Consider the following 17,173-nt stretch of genomic DNA (forward strand, 5'->3'; position numbering starts at 1 on the left):
ACCTTGAGTACTCAAATTAGTGGTTAATTAGGTGCCTAAGTATTAACGGAATAGCGATTAAATGCTTATGTTTTCAATATGGGTAATGCTCGGGAAACTAAATTTCAAAATAAAATTTTATTAACCAAATGATATGGATATTGATAATTAAATTATTACTAAAGTGTTGATATTGACATGAAAAGACAATTTCCTGCAGTTCTAAATTCCATCATAGTATATAGAGAAACTGGTCGACTTAAGGAGGGTCAAACCTTTTGTGTCTGGCTTTGAATCGATGAAGGAAAAGTTCATTAATAGAAAATGTACAGCCTGTTTTTCTTGTATTGGTCGCTAAGTAATTGTTAGATGAATCGTATTTATACACTACAAATTGGGTTTTCTTTTTCTTGTTGGTTGAAGAAAAAATTGTGTTTTTTTTTGGTTCGCGTTTTTAAGGGGATAGGGGCCGTTCTATCGGGGGCTTGGCTCCTTCCTTTTGCTTTAAGCCATGGTGTGTAGTCTAGCTCGACCAATTTTCAAGAGCTAAGTTTTCTCTGTCTCGATTGTAATCCTTTATTTTATTAAATATAAATCATCATTTTCATCCAAAAAAATGTAATTCCACTACCCAAACTGTACAAATATGTGGTCGCTGCTTCAAACATGGATTATTATTAAAAACTGCTACTAAAACAGGTGAAAAAAGATGCATCAAAAATCTGAAAAGTTACAGTTTTTCATTCATAACTTGCATTTTATGGTGCTTCAGCATGATTCTAATGTCGACCAAAACTGTTTCAGACTGAGTAGAGTTGCCTTATTTCACACCTTTCAAGCTTAAGGCTTTTGTAATCTCCGAGTAGTTTCTCAACCTGAATTCGATCGTCCCCTTCTCTCCGACGTTGTGTTTTGTTGGACCGATGCATGCTTATTCTTGCCAGCACTGCCAGCACCAAAATTAAAATGGCAATACACGCCACTGCACGCATAAAAAACCACAAGTGTGAGAGGCTATATCTCCCACTAGAATAACTTTTATAGGAGGCACTTCTACTTATGTACGCTTTTATTATATACATTTTGAAATCTTTACTAAGAATCCAAATGCTTCATGAAAAAACACATATGTTTGGTGCCTTTCCTAAAAATACAGGACATGTTAAGTACTTCTCCAAAAAGCACTAAGGAGTGCTTTTATGACCCAAAAAAAATGCAATATAGTGTATTAAAAAGTTTATTTAATCATCGCTTTTGATTGTCTAAAGTACTTGGAAGTCCTAAGCTTCAGGGCTAAGTAGAAGTCACGCCTACAGATGCAATTTAGATTGGAATAAAGAGTAATATTGTTGACAGTATTAATCTTACATCGGAAAAAAGAGAGATCTCGTATGTGTTTATGAGTAATTAAGTTATTATTTATATTGTCAATTAATTTTATAAAAGAACCACAATTTCTTTAAATACATGATACATATCGTGATAAAGGTAGTTGGAGGGGGCTAAACAATTGGATGGAAAATTTTTTTGGTTTGACTAGCCGGCTCTAAGTCTTAGTTTATTTATTAAATTAAAATTAACTTATTGACTAATCACTTTAAGATAATTATATTTGAACACATAAAGCCAAGGAATACGTAACAAGTTGGAGATGGAGTATTTTCTTGACAATATATGAAATAACTTTCCAAGTGAGGGACAAAGCTCCACAGTTTGGAATCTTCTATTAGATTATTCTCCCGAGTCCCTACCGCCCCACACTTTTCTTTCTTTGTTTTGCCCTTTAAACATCTCAATTCGAGTTTTGTTTTCCTAAAACTTAAGTCTTAAGTCATCTGTTGTTCAGATAATTCCATTTACTATTTAGGGGTGTGATACACACACAGCTTTTTATTTTTTCACACACTCTTAATTTTCGACCGTCGGATCGAATCAATTGATGACGATCAAAAAATATAAATTAATAAGGGGAGTGTGAGAAGTAAATAAGGGTGTGTGAATAGTACACCCCTATTATTATTCACTGTAGAGTTTGTATAAACATAATCCACACAAGTTATAAGCTATTTTACCTATTACGGGTCAACTTAGTTGATACATCACTATAAATTGGTTGTGAACTTATCATTCTCGAAATTTAAACTTAAGACCTCTTATTTATTATCAAGAGGAATATTACTAGACCGTAATATTATATAACATCAACCTGGTTAGATTTAATAACTTTTTTCTCTACAAATAGTTACATAGTCCCTATGAGAAAAGTACCTTATGGTTGGTATATCTGGTTTTACAAGTTAAAACAATATTCTTCTTATTTGCACTTTAAATTTCGTCCATAATATAAATAAAGCATTTTAAAGGAAAAGAAATTGACTGAAAAAAAGTAGAAGAAAAAGAAAAGAAAGGAGAAGAAATTAAAGGGAAATGGAATTTACCTTTAACATGTGCCATGGTGAAACATCCTGTTTCTTGATTCCCAACTGAGCCCCAAGTTAACCCAAGACCGAAGCTATTGTCAGAAAGATAAGGACTGTACTCGAAAGGAATAGGAACAGTTTTCACAACCCTGCAAAAGTTTGGCACAGCCATGGAAGGCTCCACAGTGTAAACATGAAAGCCGGAGCCACTTAGGCATGGAACTTGAGAGAAAGAAGGTGAAAGCGTAACCGAACAATTGAGATACGAGTACTCTTTCAGAACATAGTAATATCGAAACGGGGTAAGGGAAAGATTGAGATTAAGAAAGACTTCATGGACGCAACCCTTGGGATCGAGAAGATCGAGTCTTCTGGCATCGTACGAGATGGATTTGATGCCCAGTTCACCATAAGATGGGAAGTGAATTTTGGAAGCGTTGTTGCTGCAGTCGATGTCAAAACCGGGTAGACCACAGTGATGGGGACGCCGGCCTCTTACTTGGAAAGGAAACCGAATATCGGGTTCGCCATGAGAGCACTTAGTAGTTGTGCAGTTTTCAGTGGATGCTTGTGTTTCAAGAAAGATGGCAGTGGAGAAAAGGATGAAGAAGATGAAGGCATGCATAGCTTAGCAATGAGAAATTCTGCACTCAGAGCGTTATGTATATATAGAAACAAGGGTAAAATAAAAACTGGGAAGACCAAGCCTATGAAAAAGTCAAGCTGCTAAGGTGGACGCCGTGGAAGACCTTGACCCAAATAATAATTATAAATAAATAAAAAGATACCGTGGAGACTAGGTCAAGTTGGAAACACCCACAGACAATGAGGCTTCTTATAGAACTCAGATTAATTGCATTATTGGGTGACTTGTAAGTTTAAACAAACTTTAGGTCAATGAGTGTTTGTTGGGGTTGATTTTTCAGTTTTCCTACCACTTTCCTTCTCATTTATGATAGATTGTCATCTATTAGTTTAGGTCATCTTCAATGAAGAGGGCTAAAGGTCTAAAGCAAAAAAGGTAGTCTGATTTGTCAAAAAACTCATCTTCAATCGATGACTGGACTATAATTCTATAGAGCCCACCAGACTATTATTTGGCCAAATGAGCACTAAGCTAACCAAATGTAGCCCTCCTCTTCGCAACTTTTCTGTGACTCAACTTTTCAGTTGCAATAATTGATTCAAACTTAACGGCTAGATTTGAAAGCATCAAACGGTAGTTTAATTAAATTAACCAATAAATTTAAAATATAAAGTTAAAACTAATAAATTATCGAGGGGGCTATGTTTAGCCCCTTCGGTTGGAGACGATATATGAATATGGCTTAACACTGTTTATTTAAAAATAATTTTTTGTAGGGCTACAATGCTAGACATGACTATATTTAGTTCTTTGAGTTGAAGATGACCTTAGTAACCATCAAGTTAACATTGTATTCAGATGTGACATCCAGTTGGCCAATATTTTGCTTGTATGGAGTCACGTGGATGACAAATTGATTAACAAATGCCACATGGAAAACAAATAAGAACTTTCTTTTTTTTGCTAGATGAAAACCGCAAGCTTGGAGATATAGATAAAAATAAATAATGACTGATGCGGTATCATTCTAACGTTCATGTAAGCAAAACGTAGACTCATCAAGTGCGGTGTAAGAAATAGCATTGACTTGATGTTAACGGATGAAAGATGGGTGCAAAGTGTAATTTCATAATATCTTCCCTTTTATTCACTTTCATGCCTTTGATTGAAAGAGTTCCACATAATTTACAGCAATCCAAGAGTTAAACTGGTTATAAGCACAAATCTTTACCATGATCAAACGAGTAAAATGACAATACATATCACTGCACATAGTAAGCCACAAAAGCACAAGAATAAATCCTCCACATCATCATCTCGAGGCGAAGAAGTAGATCAAGAACCTGCAGAATGCTCCTTTTCGATCAGTTGAGTTGCATAAACCACCACCAACTCATGTTGCACTTTTTCCACCAGTTTCTTCTCACTGCTCGATTGCAGGTAATCAGAAACTCGATCCTTCTCCCTTTTCACGCTTTCCTCTACTTTCGACATGTAATCCGCGTAACTGTCCTCCGTGATCCAACTTGATGCTTTACGAGAATAGTATTCACCAGTTTCTCGTAGCATGTGTTCTTCAAAGTCCTCTCTATGAGGATCCATTTTTCCCATTCCAATTTCTACACACACATTTATCACATTCTTCAATAGTTTTCTGTTGATTTCCTCCCCCTCGCGTTCTTTTCCAACAAGACCAATTACAGCAATTCTCACATCCGCATTTACCTCCTGGTAAAGCAAATCACGTAAGTAGTTCACCCCAACTTGATGTAGTGGAGGAAGTGACTTCCGAGCGATGAAGTAGCAATCAAGATAATGAAAGAAGCGCGCAAGCCACCTAACCATAATTTTATTGTTTTCCCAACGTTTGACACATTCCTGCAATAAAATGTCATTCTGCTTCTCTCTTCGAGAGGGCAAAACAGTTGAAGTAATGTATTCATCAAATGTCTCCCGATGTATGTAAGGAGGTTTTTGAATGCACAATGTATGGATAGTTGTGTAAAGCATCATATACTCTTCAGGTGTGAACTGAGTCTCCGGTAATCCTTCTAAAATCCTCTTTAGCTTTGTAACTCCCTGCTGCATATAGATCCATCCTTCAGCCCACTCCATTATTTTGGTTGCCATTGTTGTGAATGGAAATATTCAATATATTACATCCAACTGTAACGGAAACATTGTTAGGCAACGAACGCAACGTAAATGATCAACATGGAACTTTGCCTTTAACTATACCATCAAAGAAGTCGCGATAGAACTCGGACGCAGAGGAAGCTAAATCCACTTAATCTGGGGAATTCTTTGAAACATATGTGAATTGGATATAAAGAATTGGATGTCTTGTAAGTTTAAGCAATCGGGTTTAGGGTTTAGGGTTCATTTTGCACGCAAATTTGAACCTACCTTCACGTTAATTAAATTAGTTTAAAATACCGCTTGATTATCATTCTCACAAGTCATTATCTTCCTCTTGTAAACTATGTTGACTTTCATCCTTCGAAGTTATAATTATCGAGTATAATTTGTAGTCAATAAATTAATTTTATGGGAAGAATGATTGTGACTTGTGGAAGCATACCCTAGATATTGTTGCAGAATTTGTAATATTTCACAAATTAGGGTTTGGAGTTGTCGAAGTAGTGGTCGGTAAGAAAGTTAGGGCTCGTTTGGTGCCTAGAAATGGAATGGATTGAATAACTCATAAAATTCAAGATACAACAAAGGTAGAGGCAATGAGTAATCCACCTTCTGCCTCCAAGTTGAATACAAATTTTTCATTTCGTCCTTCAACATACATTCAGTCTAGTGCGGTTATACATTTCAACCCAATCCTAGAGACCAAACGAGGCCTCAGTAACATAAATTCTGATAGCCAGATGATGCTTAAAAAGAACCCTGCAGATTCAGCAGGAGACCTGTATTGTACACATCAAACCAATTAATTATAAATCAGTTCTCTGTAAAATACAAAATCCTTGAACAAGTACACAAACTAAGCATAAGTTTAACCTAAACGTTGACGCTTGGATGAGATTTAATTAGTTTTAACTACAACTTGATGCTTGAATACAGGTTTGCAAAGCTAAGACATAAGTTAACGGCATCGAATTTTTCAGCTATGTGTTCTATTGTTAGAAATATATCCATTTTAATGCCACAAGGGCAACAGTTCTAAGACACAATTGGCACCAAGGTAGTTAATTATATGACATATCAGAATGTGGGTCAAACGATCTCAAGGATTTCAAAATAGCTGCACATAATTCGCAGCATATCCAAAAGTAAAACTCATGATTACTGCACATTGTTACCATTTTTTATCGTTCAATTGTTGTAGTGCGACTCATCTCACTCCTCAATCATTGCAGCATCTTCAGCCTGTTGAACAATAGTCGAACCTTCAGCAGGAACTTGCTGTTCCAGTGCCACACTAGCAATAAATCTCCCAGAAAGCTCCTCCAAATTTTCAATTGTAAGCAAAGCACATCCAGATTCAGAATGCTTCTTCTCAATCAGTTGATTTGCATGAATCACTACCAACCAATGTTTCACCGTCTCCATTAGCTTCTTCTCACTGCTTGGAAGCAGGTAATAAGAAACTCTATCCCTCTCCCTTCTCAAGCATTCTTCTGCCTTCAACATGTAATCCGTATAAGAGTACTCCAAAATCCAACTTGATGTTTTGTGGCAATAGTACTCGCGAGTCTGAATGAGCATGTATTCTTCGAAGTCCTTTTCATACACATCCAATTCTCCCATTCCAATTTCAACATATATATTTATCACATTCTTCAGTAGTGCTCTGTCAATTTTCTCTCCTTCGCGTTCTTTATCAATAAGGCCAAGTACATAATATCTCACATCAGCATTTACCTTCTGATAAACCAAATTACGGAAGCAATTAAGTGCAACTTCATTCGGCCCAGGAAGTGATGTCTGATTCCGAGTGATGCAGTGGTCATCAGAAAAACGAAAGAAGTGTGACAGCCACCTAAACATAACTTTATAATTTCCCCAACTTCTGACAAACTCCTGCAACATAAACTCATGATGCTTCTCCTGTAAAGAGGGAAGCACTGTTGAAGAAATGTATTCCTCAATTGTCTCCCGATACTTTTCATAAAGCTGCCGAGAATAATTATGAGGAGGTTGTTGAATAGACATGTTATAGATAGTTGTGTAAAGCTTCATATATTCTTCTGAGGTGAACTGAGGTTCTGATGATCCTTGTACAATCCTGTTCATCTTTGCGATCCCCTGCTGTATATAGTCCCAGCCTTGCTCCCACTCGATTAATTGGTAACCCATTGTTGCCCCTGAAAAAATTAATATCCTCCAACTATTTAAAAAAAAAAAAGAAAAAAAAAGAAAAAAAAACGACATAAACATAGAGATTTTGTATCAAGCTAGATAACTTGAGTGACTAAAATTTACAATTTGGAATTTCTATCAGACTCTTCAATAAAAGAAAATAAACTAGCGAGAAAACAAGTTTAATGGTAAATAACTAGTATGAGATTTTATGGCCGTCAAATAGGCACTAAGAACAATAACTGACCTGAGCCCAAACTCATGCATATGTCCTACACTGTTAAGTTTATATAAGGCACATCAAATTCATAACAACCACAAGCTAACATGTTAATTCTGAATCCAATAACATTCCTTTTTCCTGTAACCTCGATGATACGAGGGAGACTTATTAAAATAAAGCAAGAACACCTAGCCGGGGGAAACTTAATGAACATGAAATATAAACAGCATACATACAACAGAACCCAACTGAAAGCTCCCCTCCATTTCGATTTTCGACATATACAGAATGTAACGGATGATGATGCTGACTTTAAGACTCAAAAGGGTGCTGGACTAAACTCAGTAGCAATACAAGATGCACACTTGGAAAGATTTTTACGATACAGAAATCGGCATCTGTAACCCTCTAGTTTCCTACAATTCTCCTCATTACACCTTAACCACGACATTTTTGGGTTTTTCTTTCTTTGTATTATGTATTGATCCTTCTATGAAAAAGTGTTTATCTTGAAATTAGAGAATTCCATACTTTCAGAAATTGAGCAAACAATCCTCTTCTCTCTAACTTTCTACTTTCCAAATAGATGTTCCAAAATCGAATTGATTTCTGTTCACTCAATTTTATCAACGACGGTTATTCCTAAAAAATTAATAAAGCAAAATAACTAAAAATTAAAAAAATTAAATGAACAGAAATTACGAACAAGCAGCAAAGAAAAATGGAATTTACCTTTAACTGGTTCGCCGGTGAAAATTTAGGTTTGCTTTCTTCTCTCTTCAGTTTAGTAAAAATATTGGTCTACGGTAAAAGTAATTTAAAGAGATAACTGTAAGTCAAGTGGGAAGCTAAAAGCCGAATCCGGAAGCTCATTTCATAGCAGGCAGATTGCCAAACGGCATGAGAGCTGGAGCTAGAGGATACGCGGAGGGAGGGTTTTAGTGAAGACTCGAACCCCCATTGTAATATACAGAGAAATTAGGATTTGGGGCTTTTCATTGTTACCATTAAGTCCTCGTGGTTTTCTGTTTGTTTCAGTTAAGTCCCGTTGTTTGTATGTGTATGTATTGGGGGTTACAATCGTTTGAAAAGTTCTTTTAAATGATTAAAATCGTTTTTATAAAAAATGTTTTAAAAAATAATTCTTAATAAAAATGCAAGTTAATTCTGGAAAAAATATTTGAACTGCTTCCTACAAGAAGCACTAATTATGTGCAAACCGGTGCTTAAGCACTTAAAGTGCTTTTAAAATTTAAAAATATTCTCTGAAAGTGCTTTTAAATGAGCGAAAACTCTCTTAGAAAAAGGCTTACATGTTATGCCTTTTACAAAATCCTCAATTTTCATAGATCATCATGACATAAGATTTTGTGGTATATATCCACTTCTGTAAATATTTTAAATTGACGATCAAATTAGTTCATTGTATTCATATAGGATCAAGGAGTGTAGCTGTAAAAAATCATCAAAATCAGAGTTAAAATAACCGTTAAATCGTGATTTTTCGTTCATAACCGTCGAAACATTTTGTTTCGTTACTTGATCTCTGAATGTTTGTTTTTTGCAATTTCTGGCGTATGCGATCTCGAAGCATATATAAACACGTTTGATGGTTGGATCATTGAAATTAGTTTCATATGATGCGTATCCCATCAAAACGATACATTAACTAACACTTAGAGTTTATTTATATTTTCATTAAGTATAACATAAGATTTTATGGTATCCACTAATGTAAATATTTTAAATTGAAGATCGAATTCATTCATTGTATTCATATAGGGTCAAGGAGTGTAGCTATAAAAAATCATCAAAATCGGAGTTAAAATAACCGTTAAATCGTGATTTTTCATTTATAACCGTCGAAAAGTTTTGTCTCATTACTTGATCTCTGAATGTTTGTTTTTTGCAATTTTTGGCGTATGCGATCTCGAAGCATATATAAATAAGTTTGACGGTTGGATTGTTGAAATTAGTTTTGTAGGATGCGTATCCCATCAAAACGATAAATTCACTAACATTTAAGAGTTTATTTATACTTTCATCAAGTATAACATAAGATTTTGTGGTATCCACTAGTGTAAATATTTCAAATTGAAAATTGAATTCATTCATTGTATTCATATAGGGTCAAGAAGTGTAGCTGTAAAAAATCATCAAAATCGAAGTTAAAATAACCGTTAAATCGTGATTTTTCATTTATAACCGTTGAAAAGTTTTGTCTCTTTACTTGATCTCTGAATGTTTGTTTTTTGCAATTTTTGGCGTATGCGATCTCGAAGCATATATAAACAAGTTTGACGGTTGGATCGTTGAAATTAGTTTCGTAGGATGCGTATCCCATCAAAACAATAGATTCACTAACACTTAAGAGTTTATTTATACTTTCATCAAGTATAACATAAGATTTTGTGGTATCCACTAGTTTAAATATTTTAAATTGAAGATCGAATTCATTCATTGTATTCATATAGGGTCAAGGAGTGTAGCTATAAAAAATCATCAAAATCGGAGTTAAAATAATCGTTAAATCGTGATTTTTCATTTATAACCGTCGAAAAGTTTTGTCTCATTACTTGATCTCTGAATGTTTGTTTTTTTCAATTTTTGGTGTATGCGATCTTGAAGCATATATAAACAAGTTTGACGGTTGGATTGTTGACATTAGTTTCGTAGGAAGCGTATCCCATCAAAACGATAGATTCACTAACACTTGAGAGTTTATTTATATTTTCATCAAGTATAACATAAGATTTTGTGGTATCCACTAGTGTAAATATTTTAAATTGAAGATCGAATTCATTCATTGTATTCATATAGGGTCAAGGAGTGTAGCTGTAAAAAATAATCAAAATTAGAGTTAAAATAACCGTTAAATCATGATTTTTCGTTTATAACCGTTGAAAAGTTTTGTCTCGTTACTTGATCTCTAAATGTTTTTTTTTTGCAATTTTTGGCGTATGCGATCTCGAAGCATATATAAACAAGTTTGACGGTTAGATCGTTGAAATTAGTTTCGTAGGATGCGTATCCCATCAAAACGATAGATTCACTAACACTTAAGAGTTTATTTATACTTTCATTAAGTATAACATAAGATTTTGTGGTGTCCACTAGTATAAATATTTTAAATTGAAGATCGAATTCATTCATTGTATTCATACAGGGTCAAGGAGTGTAGCTGTAAAAAATCATCAAAATCGGAGTTAAAATAACCGTTAAATCGTGATTTTTCGTTTATAACCGTCAAATTTTTTTGTCTCGTTACTTGATCTCTGAATGTTTGTGTTTTGCAATTTTTGGTGTATGCGATATCGAAGCATATATAAACAAGTTTGACGGTTGGATCATTGAAATTAGTTTTGTAAGATGCGTATCCCATCAAAATGATAAATTCACTAACACTTGAGAGTTTATTTATACTTTTATCAAGTATAACATAAGATTTTGTGGTATCCACCAATGTAAATATTTTAAATTGAAGATCGAATTCATTCATTATATTCATATAGGGTCAAAGAGTATAGCTGTAAAAAATCATCAAAATCAGAGTTAAAACAACTGTTAAATCGTGATTTTTCGTTTATAACCGTTGAAAAGTTTTGTCTCGTTTCTTGATCTCTGAATATTTTTTTTTTGCAAATTTTGGCGTATGCAATCTCGAAGCATATATAAACAAGTTTGACGGTTGGATCATTGAAATTTGTTTCATAGGATGCCTATCCCATCAAAACGATACATTAACTAACACTTAGAGTTTCTTTGGGTTAAATATTAGGCGGGAAATGGATGGATATAGGCTGCAAAATTTCCTAAACATTAGGCGGGAAATGGATGAAACTTTTGAAATATTAGACGGGAAATTAATTATTATAATTTTTTTATGTGTTTGGTATTTTTATATTACTTGATATTTTTATTTTTAATGTGTTTTATGATTTTTTAATCTCAATCTTTGCCTATAATATACTATAAAAATAAATAAATAAATAAAACTTAAAATTTAAAGTTTATATAGAATAATAATTAATAAACAATATATACATATTCATTATATCTATTGCATTTTATAGTAAGTTTTTTTTAGTAGTTTAAAAAATTAAAATCATCAAAATAGCATTTTTCTTATCGTGTCGAAATAGGTTACCCGCGTGTCACTCTCGTGTAAACCTGTTAAGGACCCGTTATTAACGGGTTATTATCGTGTGACCCGATAATGACCCGATTAGTTATCGTGTTGACCCGAAACCCGTTATTTTCGTGTCGTTTACGTGTCGTGTTAACGGGTTGTGTAAGAAATTGCCAGGTCTATGTGTATGTATTGGGGGTTACAATCGTTTGAAAAGTTCTTTTAAATGATTGAAATCGTTTTTATAAAAAATGTTTTAAAAAATAATTCTTAATAAAAATGCAAGTTAATTCTAGAAAAAACATTTGAACTGCTTCCTACAAGAAGCATCAATTATGTGCAAACCGGTGCTTAAGCACTTAAAGTGCTTTTAAAATTTAAAAATATTCTCTGAAAGTGCTTTTAAATGAGCGAAAGCTCTCTTAGAAAAAGTGTTTTAGATCAATTCTTAGTAAAAATATATTAATCTCTGAAAAAGCACTTCAAAGACATTTTCTCTAATTGCAATCTTAAGTGACTGAAAACGTTTTTAGAAAAAAATGTTTTAGAACCAATCTTTAGTAAAATGCAAGTTAGTCCTGTAAAAACACAGTAATTTTAAAATCTAAAAACATTTTCTCTAAAAGCGCTTTAAAATGACTGAAATTGTTTTTAGAAAAAAAATGATTTAGAAACCAATCCATAATAAAAATGGAAGTTAATCACACAAAATTGTTTTATATGTAAAAGCATTTTTAGTCATTTAAAAGTACTTTACAAACGAGTAACAATAGATGGAAATTCATCGTGGTGCTGGTGAATCAAAAGATGGTGGTCAGAAAGATGCTGAAATGCCTCTCTTATTCTTCTTAACCCCCAAAAGAGTTGATTGACGTGCCAAAACCACCACCAGGTTCCCTTTTTGAAGAGGAAATTATGTAACTCTGGTTGTAACTAAGCACATAATTAGAGCAATTAAGCAGCAAATCACAAGTTCACTTCACTCATCAAAACTATTAACTTAACATAATCACTCATTTACTGGTCCACCCTCACCCCAATTCATATTTTAATATTAAGTATAATGAGATATGTTCTTCATCGAGAGATTTTTCAGTGTGACCGGAACACGGGGTGGTATACCACGTGTCACTATACAAATGGTGAGATATGTGTGTTAAAAAATTATGGGTGATTTTGTATAAAATCAATTACAAGTTATGATATTAATAATAGATCAATCAAATTTATTGGAATTATAAATCGGTCAATGAGACTTTAAGATACATTAAAGCACCTCAATCAAATTAAAATTACAAATGATGCCATTATCATTTAAAACACCAAACATTTCCATCTCCCTCATTGTAAATCGCATATCAGCCATAAAACACTCTTAGACTTCAACCTCCCCACCTCCCACCACTTTCAACCTCCATTACTTCAACCTCCCCCACCTCCCACCACCTTCAACCTCCATTTTTCGGCCTCACAACACCTTCAACCTCTATCGCCTCCCACCACCTTCATCATTCGACGAATAATTCTGACGAACAATTCGCATTTGCACTGATTCCAACGAACAATTCGCACTTGTGATTGAGAAATCACGTTCAAGGTAATTTGTTTCTTCCTATTTTCTTCTTGTTCTTCAATTTTTACATTTTAGGTTATTTGAGTTGTGTTTTTGAGAGATTTAATGTAATTTTGCACACTATACCTTTTGGTTTTGAATTTGACCTTGTTTGGGTATTAAAATTGGTTTGGGCATATAACAAATTTAGTCTGTTTCGGCATATTTGTTGGCTCTGTGTATGTTTATTCATGGTGGTTATGTCGTTTAGTTTAATCATCGCTTCCCGTGCTCTTTTTTCTTAGGTTAACTGCTCCATTTCAAATTCTAAGTTTTGTGGATTCCTATTCTGTGATTGTGCATTGAGATTCAAATAGGTTGTGGATTCAGACATTGCAACGCAGTGTCTGTTTCTTGTTCTGTGGATTCAGACACTTTGTTTCCTATTTTGTGATTGTGCATTGAGATTCATATAGGTTTGTGGATTTAGACACTGCAACACAATGTCTGTTTCTTGTTCGTGAATTCAAACACTTCGTTGCAGGGTCTAATTCATGTTATGTGCTTTTACGTTAATGGATTCAAACATACATATTAATATCGCTTACACAAATTATATATTTTTTTTCTTTTACAGTTGAAACATGTCCCCAAAAAAAGTTAAAGGGATACATAAACAAACGAAAGGCAGTACTTCAAAAACGAAAGCAAAAGGGCAAGAAAATAGAAAGGCATATGATCAAAAAGCTAAGCACCTGGACCATGCGCAGTTTAGGTGCAACATGATTGCCTTCAACACGATTGTTCAAGAGGTGAAAGACATCCTTAATAGTAAGCAAATTGACTTGCCAAAGAAAACTCCATTTTGGCCCTTAATAAAGCCATTCTACGAGGGACGTATGAGCAAGGATGACATAGTCAAGTCGGACCTCGACTTGAACGAGATGGTCAAGGTAACCATCAAACCAAGTCATTCAACTTTAGGAAACAAAGTATCAAATAACCTCTAAATCAGTGACGAAGGTTTTGGGGCTACCAAATGAAGGAAAGATGCCTAAAATGATAGGGCCAAGGTACAACTCAACTTTCCGACAAAGGTATTTTGGTAAATGGAAAATATCGAAAGTGACACTTGATAATGCACTTTGAAAAGCAATTGCATGGGCTATAAATCCACCTCAACAGAATTCAAATCAAGCAAAAGGAAAAGGAAAAGAAATGAGTGAAGAAGAGTCTGAAGTTGTTGACTACGACAAGGATGCAGTAGTGTTAATATTTCTTGAGTTATGCCTCACGACGCTTTTTAGCAACTTTGCCAGCACGCTAAACTCTAAAATTGTGGAGTATTGTGAGAAGTTAGAGGAGTTATCTGAATATTCATGGGCTCAATTTGTTTGCAGCTACATCAACACTTCATTGGTTGAACACGCTAATGCAAAAGAAACTGAAAATAAACCAATAGCATCAATAGGTGGTTGCATCATTATACTTCAAGTGAGTCCAACATTTTTTATTTTTTATTTTTTATTTTAATTTATTTTATTTTTTTATTGATGTTTTAATAGTATAAAAATTAGCTTCTAACTTAACATGTATTTCATTAGGTTTTATGCAGTTTCTGTTGTGTGATAGAACTACTCTCATACAACCAATGATTGGGAAAGAGAACTCCACACCAATAATGACAAAAATGGAGCCTTCAAGAGTTGCACACCAAGTTCAACCAATTAGGGAATGTTCAAAATATTAAGGTATAACCATATTCATACCATTATACGCATGTTTTACTTTTGATCGTTGTAAACACGAAAATTCTGTAACGAATGAAACGAGAACACGTGTACAAAGTAGATTTGTATTGATTTGAATTTGTAGGTTTACAATCTCTATTTACAATTTTCATCTGATTCAGTCTTCAAATTTGATGTAGATGCGTAGGTTGTTGATCCAAGGATCACGATGACTTGATCTCGGATGAACGATTGAACGATTGCTTCAAGTTTTGAGCTTGAAAACAACGCGTGGATGGTCTTCACTTCAAAGTTGCGGCAAAGATGGTGTAGATGTGAGATTTCATTGATTCAAGGGCCTTGACGACTTGATCTTGAATCAAACATCGTTACAAGTTTTGAGCTTACAACAAAGTCTTGAAAGAATCGGCACAAGTGCTTGTTGGTTCTTCAAGGGAGTACTTCAACTTTTGGTTGTAGTGGCAGTGTTATTGGCACATAGACTGCGCACCCAAACAAGCGCAAATGCGAGACATAGGCTCGTATCCAGTGACCAACTGTTACGGTGAATGAGGTTGGGTAGCAGTGGGCCTTAAGCAGACTAGCATAGCTGCGTGCAATATTGCATGGCCCCAAGCAAATACGAGCAATTCGGTTTGTATAACAAAAGTCTGAGCTATCGTTTGAAGGCACATTATGAAATCTTTTGCCATGCCGTTTTGGGTATGAACATGGGGTACAAGATATTCAACTTCAATCCTAACTGACATGCAATAATCCCCAAAAGTCTATGACGTAAACTCTCTAGCATTATCCAGTCGAATTGACTTGATCAGATAATTATGGTGGTGCACCCTAAGCTTAATGACTTGAGCTAGGAGTTTTGCAAAAGTAGCATTGCATGTGGACAATAAGCAGACATGTGACCAACGGGTCGATGCATTAACCAACACCATAAAGTATCTAAATGGTCCGCATGTTGGTTGGATAAAACTACAAATATCCCTTGAATCCTCTAAACTTAGGGGGTTGTGAATAATCTTTATAGCTGAGGGTTAAGTATTCAACTTCCCGAGGGAGCATGCTTTGCAAAACGGATGGTCGGGATAAGATGTTAAGTGATGCCCATGTGATATTTTGAAGATACGGCACATCATATCTCGTCCCAGATGTCCCATTCTGTCATGCCAAAGTGACAGAGTGCTTTGGAACCCAGGCACATGGCTAGCCACATGGCGGGTCTCCACGGATCGAATGGTTATGATGTACAACCCACTCAGGAGACGTTCCAACTTCTCGTGAATACGCTTCTAGCCATATTCATAAGAAGCGATACAAAGAAATTTAGAGCTATTCTCTTCAGTGGTTTCAACATGATATTGATTGTCTCGAATCTCTAAAACTTAACAACGTCTTTCCAGAATGGGGAGAATAGAGGGCCTTTTTAGTGGTTAATTTGGTACAATTAGACAACATCATATAGGCCTTTCTGTATCCTTCTATCAGGTTAGATGAGCCTGAGAAAGTTGTCACAGGTCCATTTTTAGGTACAAAATTAGTAAAATAGTGTCATTTATGCAAGATAGTGTGCATGGTAGCACTATCAGCTAGACAATTAACTTCTCCACTTGTCACACCTAGAACACATGCCTAAATATAATTCCATTCATTCAATTAATCAATCGAGAAATAATATCCATAAAATAATTATCCATAATTGAAAACAAACCAAACCAAACAAATTATTCCAAAAACTTAGAAAAATTGTTTGAGAAATTAAACCATAAACTTAGAAAAATTGGAGAGGTGGTTTCGACCACTAAGGGTGAAAACACCCTAACATGTCTTAGAAAAATAAAAGTTATTCTTCTATGGGAGCTGATGCCTCTTGAACCTCTGAAACCTCCATAGTTGTGGTAGTATCATCAGGATGGTCCACATGTGAAAAGTTAAACTCATAAGAATAATACTTGGCAATAGGCTTGGGGGTATCTCAGCGTACGCATGACCAATAATCTTTTGATCCACAATGGTAGCACATTTCCAATTCAGTGGAAGCCGATTAAACGGTAGTTTTTTCCTTATTCTTGAAGTTTGGGGCTTTAGAGGCAAAGGATTGGAGTTTCTGGGTCAAATTTCCTCCTTTGGTAGGGCCTCTGCTCTATTGACCTTATACCCATGGTTTGGGCTGCCGCTCATTTCCATGACCATGACGGGGTTTTTGTCAGTTGTGGCTACTA

At 34.7% G+C, this 17,173-nt stretch overlaps 3 protein-coding genes across 4 annotated transcripts; all 3 read right to left on the reverse strand.

Annotated features, from left to right (window-relative positions):
- Positions 1 to 635: 635 nt before the first annotated feature.
- Positions 636 to 3,108, reverse strand: LOC137710281 (RING-H2 finger protein ATL22-like). Its single transcript, XM_088695904.1, has 2 exons — positions 2,418 to 3,108; positions 636 to 961 (listed from the first exon to the last, which is right to left on the reverse strand). Exons 1-2 carry the CDS (start codon positions 3,022 to 3,024, stop codon positions 780 to 782), a joined length of 789 nt encoding a protein of 262 aa, XP_088552030.1. The 5' UTR covers positions 3,025 to 3,108; the 3' UTR covers positions 636 to 779.
- A 995-nt stretch (positions 3,109 to 4,103) lies between these two features.
- LOC137709951 (cullin-1) lies at positions 4,104 to 5,250 on the reverse strand. Its single transcript, XM_068448927.2, has one exon. It carries the CDS (start codon positions 5,113 to 5,115, stop codon positions 4,321 to 4,323), a length of 795 nt encoding a protein of 264 aa, XP_068305028.2. The 5' UTR covers positions 5,116 to 5,250; the 3' UTR covers positions 4,104 to 4,320.
- A 403-nt stretch (positions 5,251 to 5,653) lies between these two features.
- Positions 5,654 to 8,481, reverse strand: LOC137710279 (cullin-1). Of its 2 annotated transcripts, none has more exons than XM_068449208.2 (3): positions 8,255 to 8,481; positions 6,300 to 7,304; positions 5,654 to 5,903 (listed from the first exon to the last, which is right to left on the reverse strand). In XM_068449208.2, exon 2 carries the CDS (start codon positions 7,294 to 7,296, stop codon positions 6,337 to 6,339), a length of 960 nt encoding a protein of 319 aa, XP_068305309.1. In that variant the 5' UTR covers positions 7,297 to 7,304; positions 8,255 to 8,481; the 3' UTR covers positions 5,654 to 5,903; positions 6,300 to 6,336. The 2 variants fall into 2 exon arrangements, with proteins under 2 accessions (XP_068305309.1, XP_088552025.1); XM_088695899.1 differs by having other exon boundaries at positions 6,300 to 7,327.
- Positions 8,482 to 17,173: the final 8,692 nt, after the last annotated feature.

The sequence above is a fragment of the Pyrus communis genome, chromosome 6 (genome assembly GCF_041283825.1).
Source record: "Pyrus communis isolate YQ-2024b chromosome 6, ASM4128382v1, whole genome shotgun sequence".
NCBI classification, from domain to species: domain Eukaryota; kingdom Viridiplantae; phylum Streptophyta; class Magnoliopsida; order Rosales; family Rosaceae; genus Pyrus; species Pyrus communis.

Excerpts from the sequence above, each read along its gene's own strand:
- LOC137710281 (XM_088695904.1), bottom strand. The coding sequence starts at position 3,024 with ATGCATGCCTTCATCTTCTTCATCCTTTTCTCCACTGCCATCTTTCTT. Across the intron at positions 962-2,417 it reads CACCATGGCACATGTTAAAG|TGGCGTGTATTGCCATTTTA; the intron begins GTAAATTCCATT and ends TTATGCGTGCAG.
- LOC137709951 (XM_068448927.2), bottom strand. The coding sequence starts at position 5,115 with ATGGCAACCAAAATAATGGAGTGGGCTGAAGGATGGATCTATATGCAG.
- LOC137710279 (XM_068449208.2), bottom strand. The coding sequence starts at position 7,296 with ATGGGTTACCAATTAATCGAGTGGGAGCAAGGCTGGGACTATATACAG.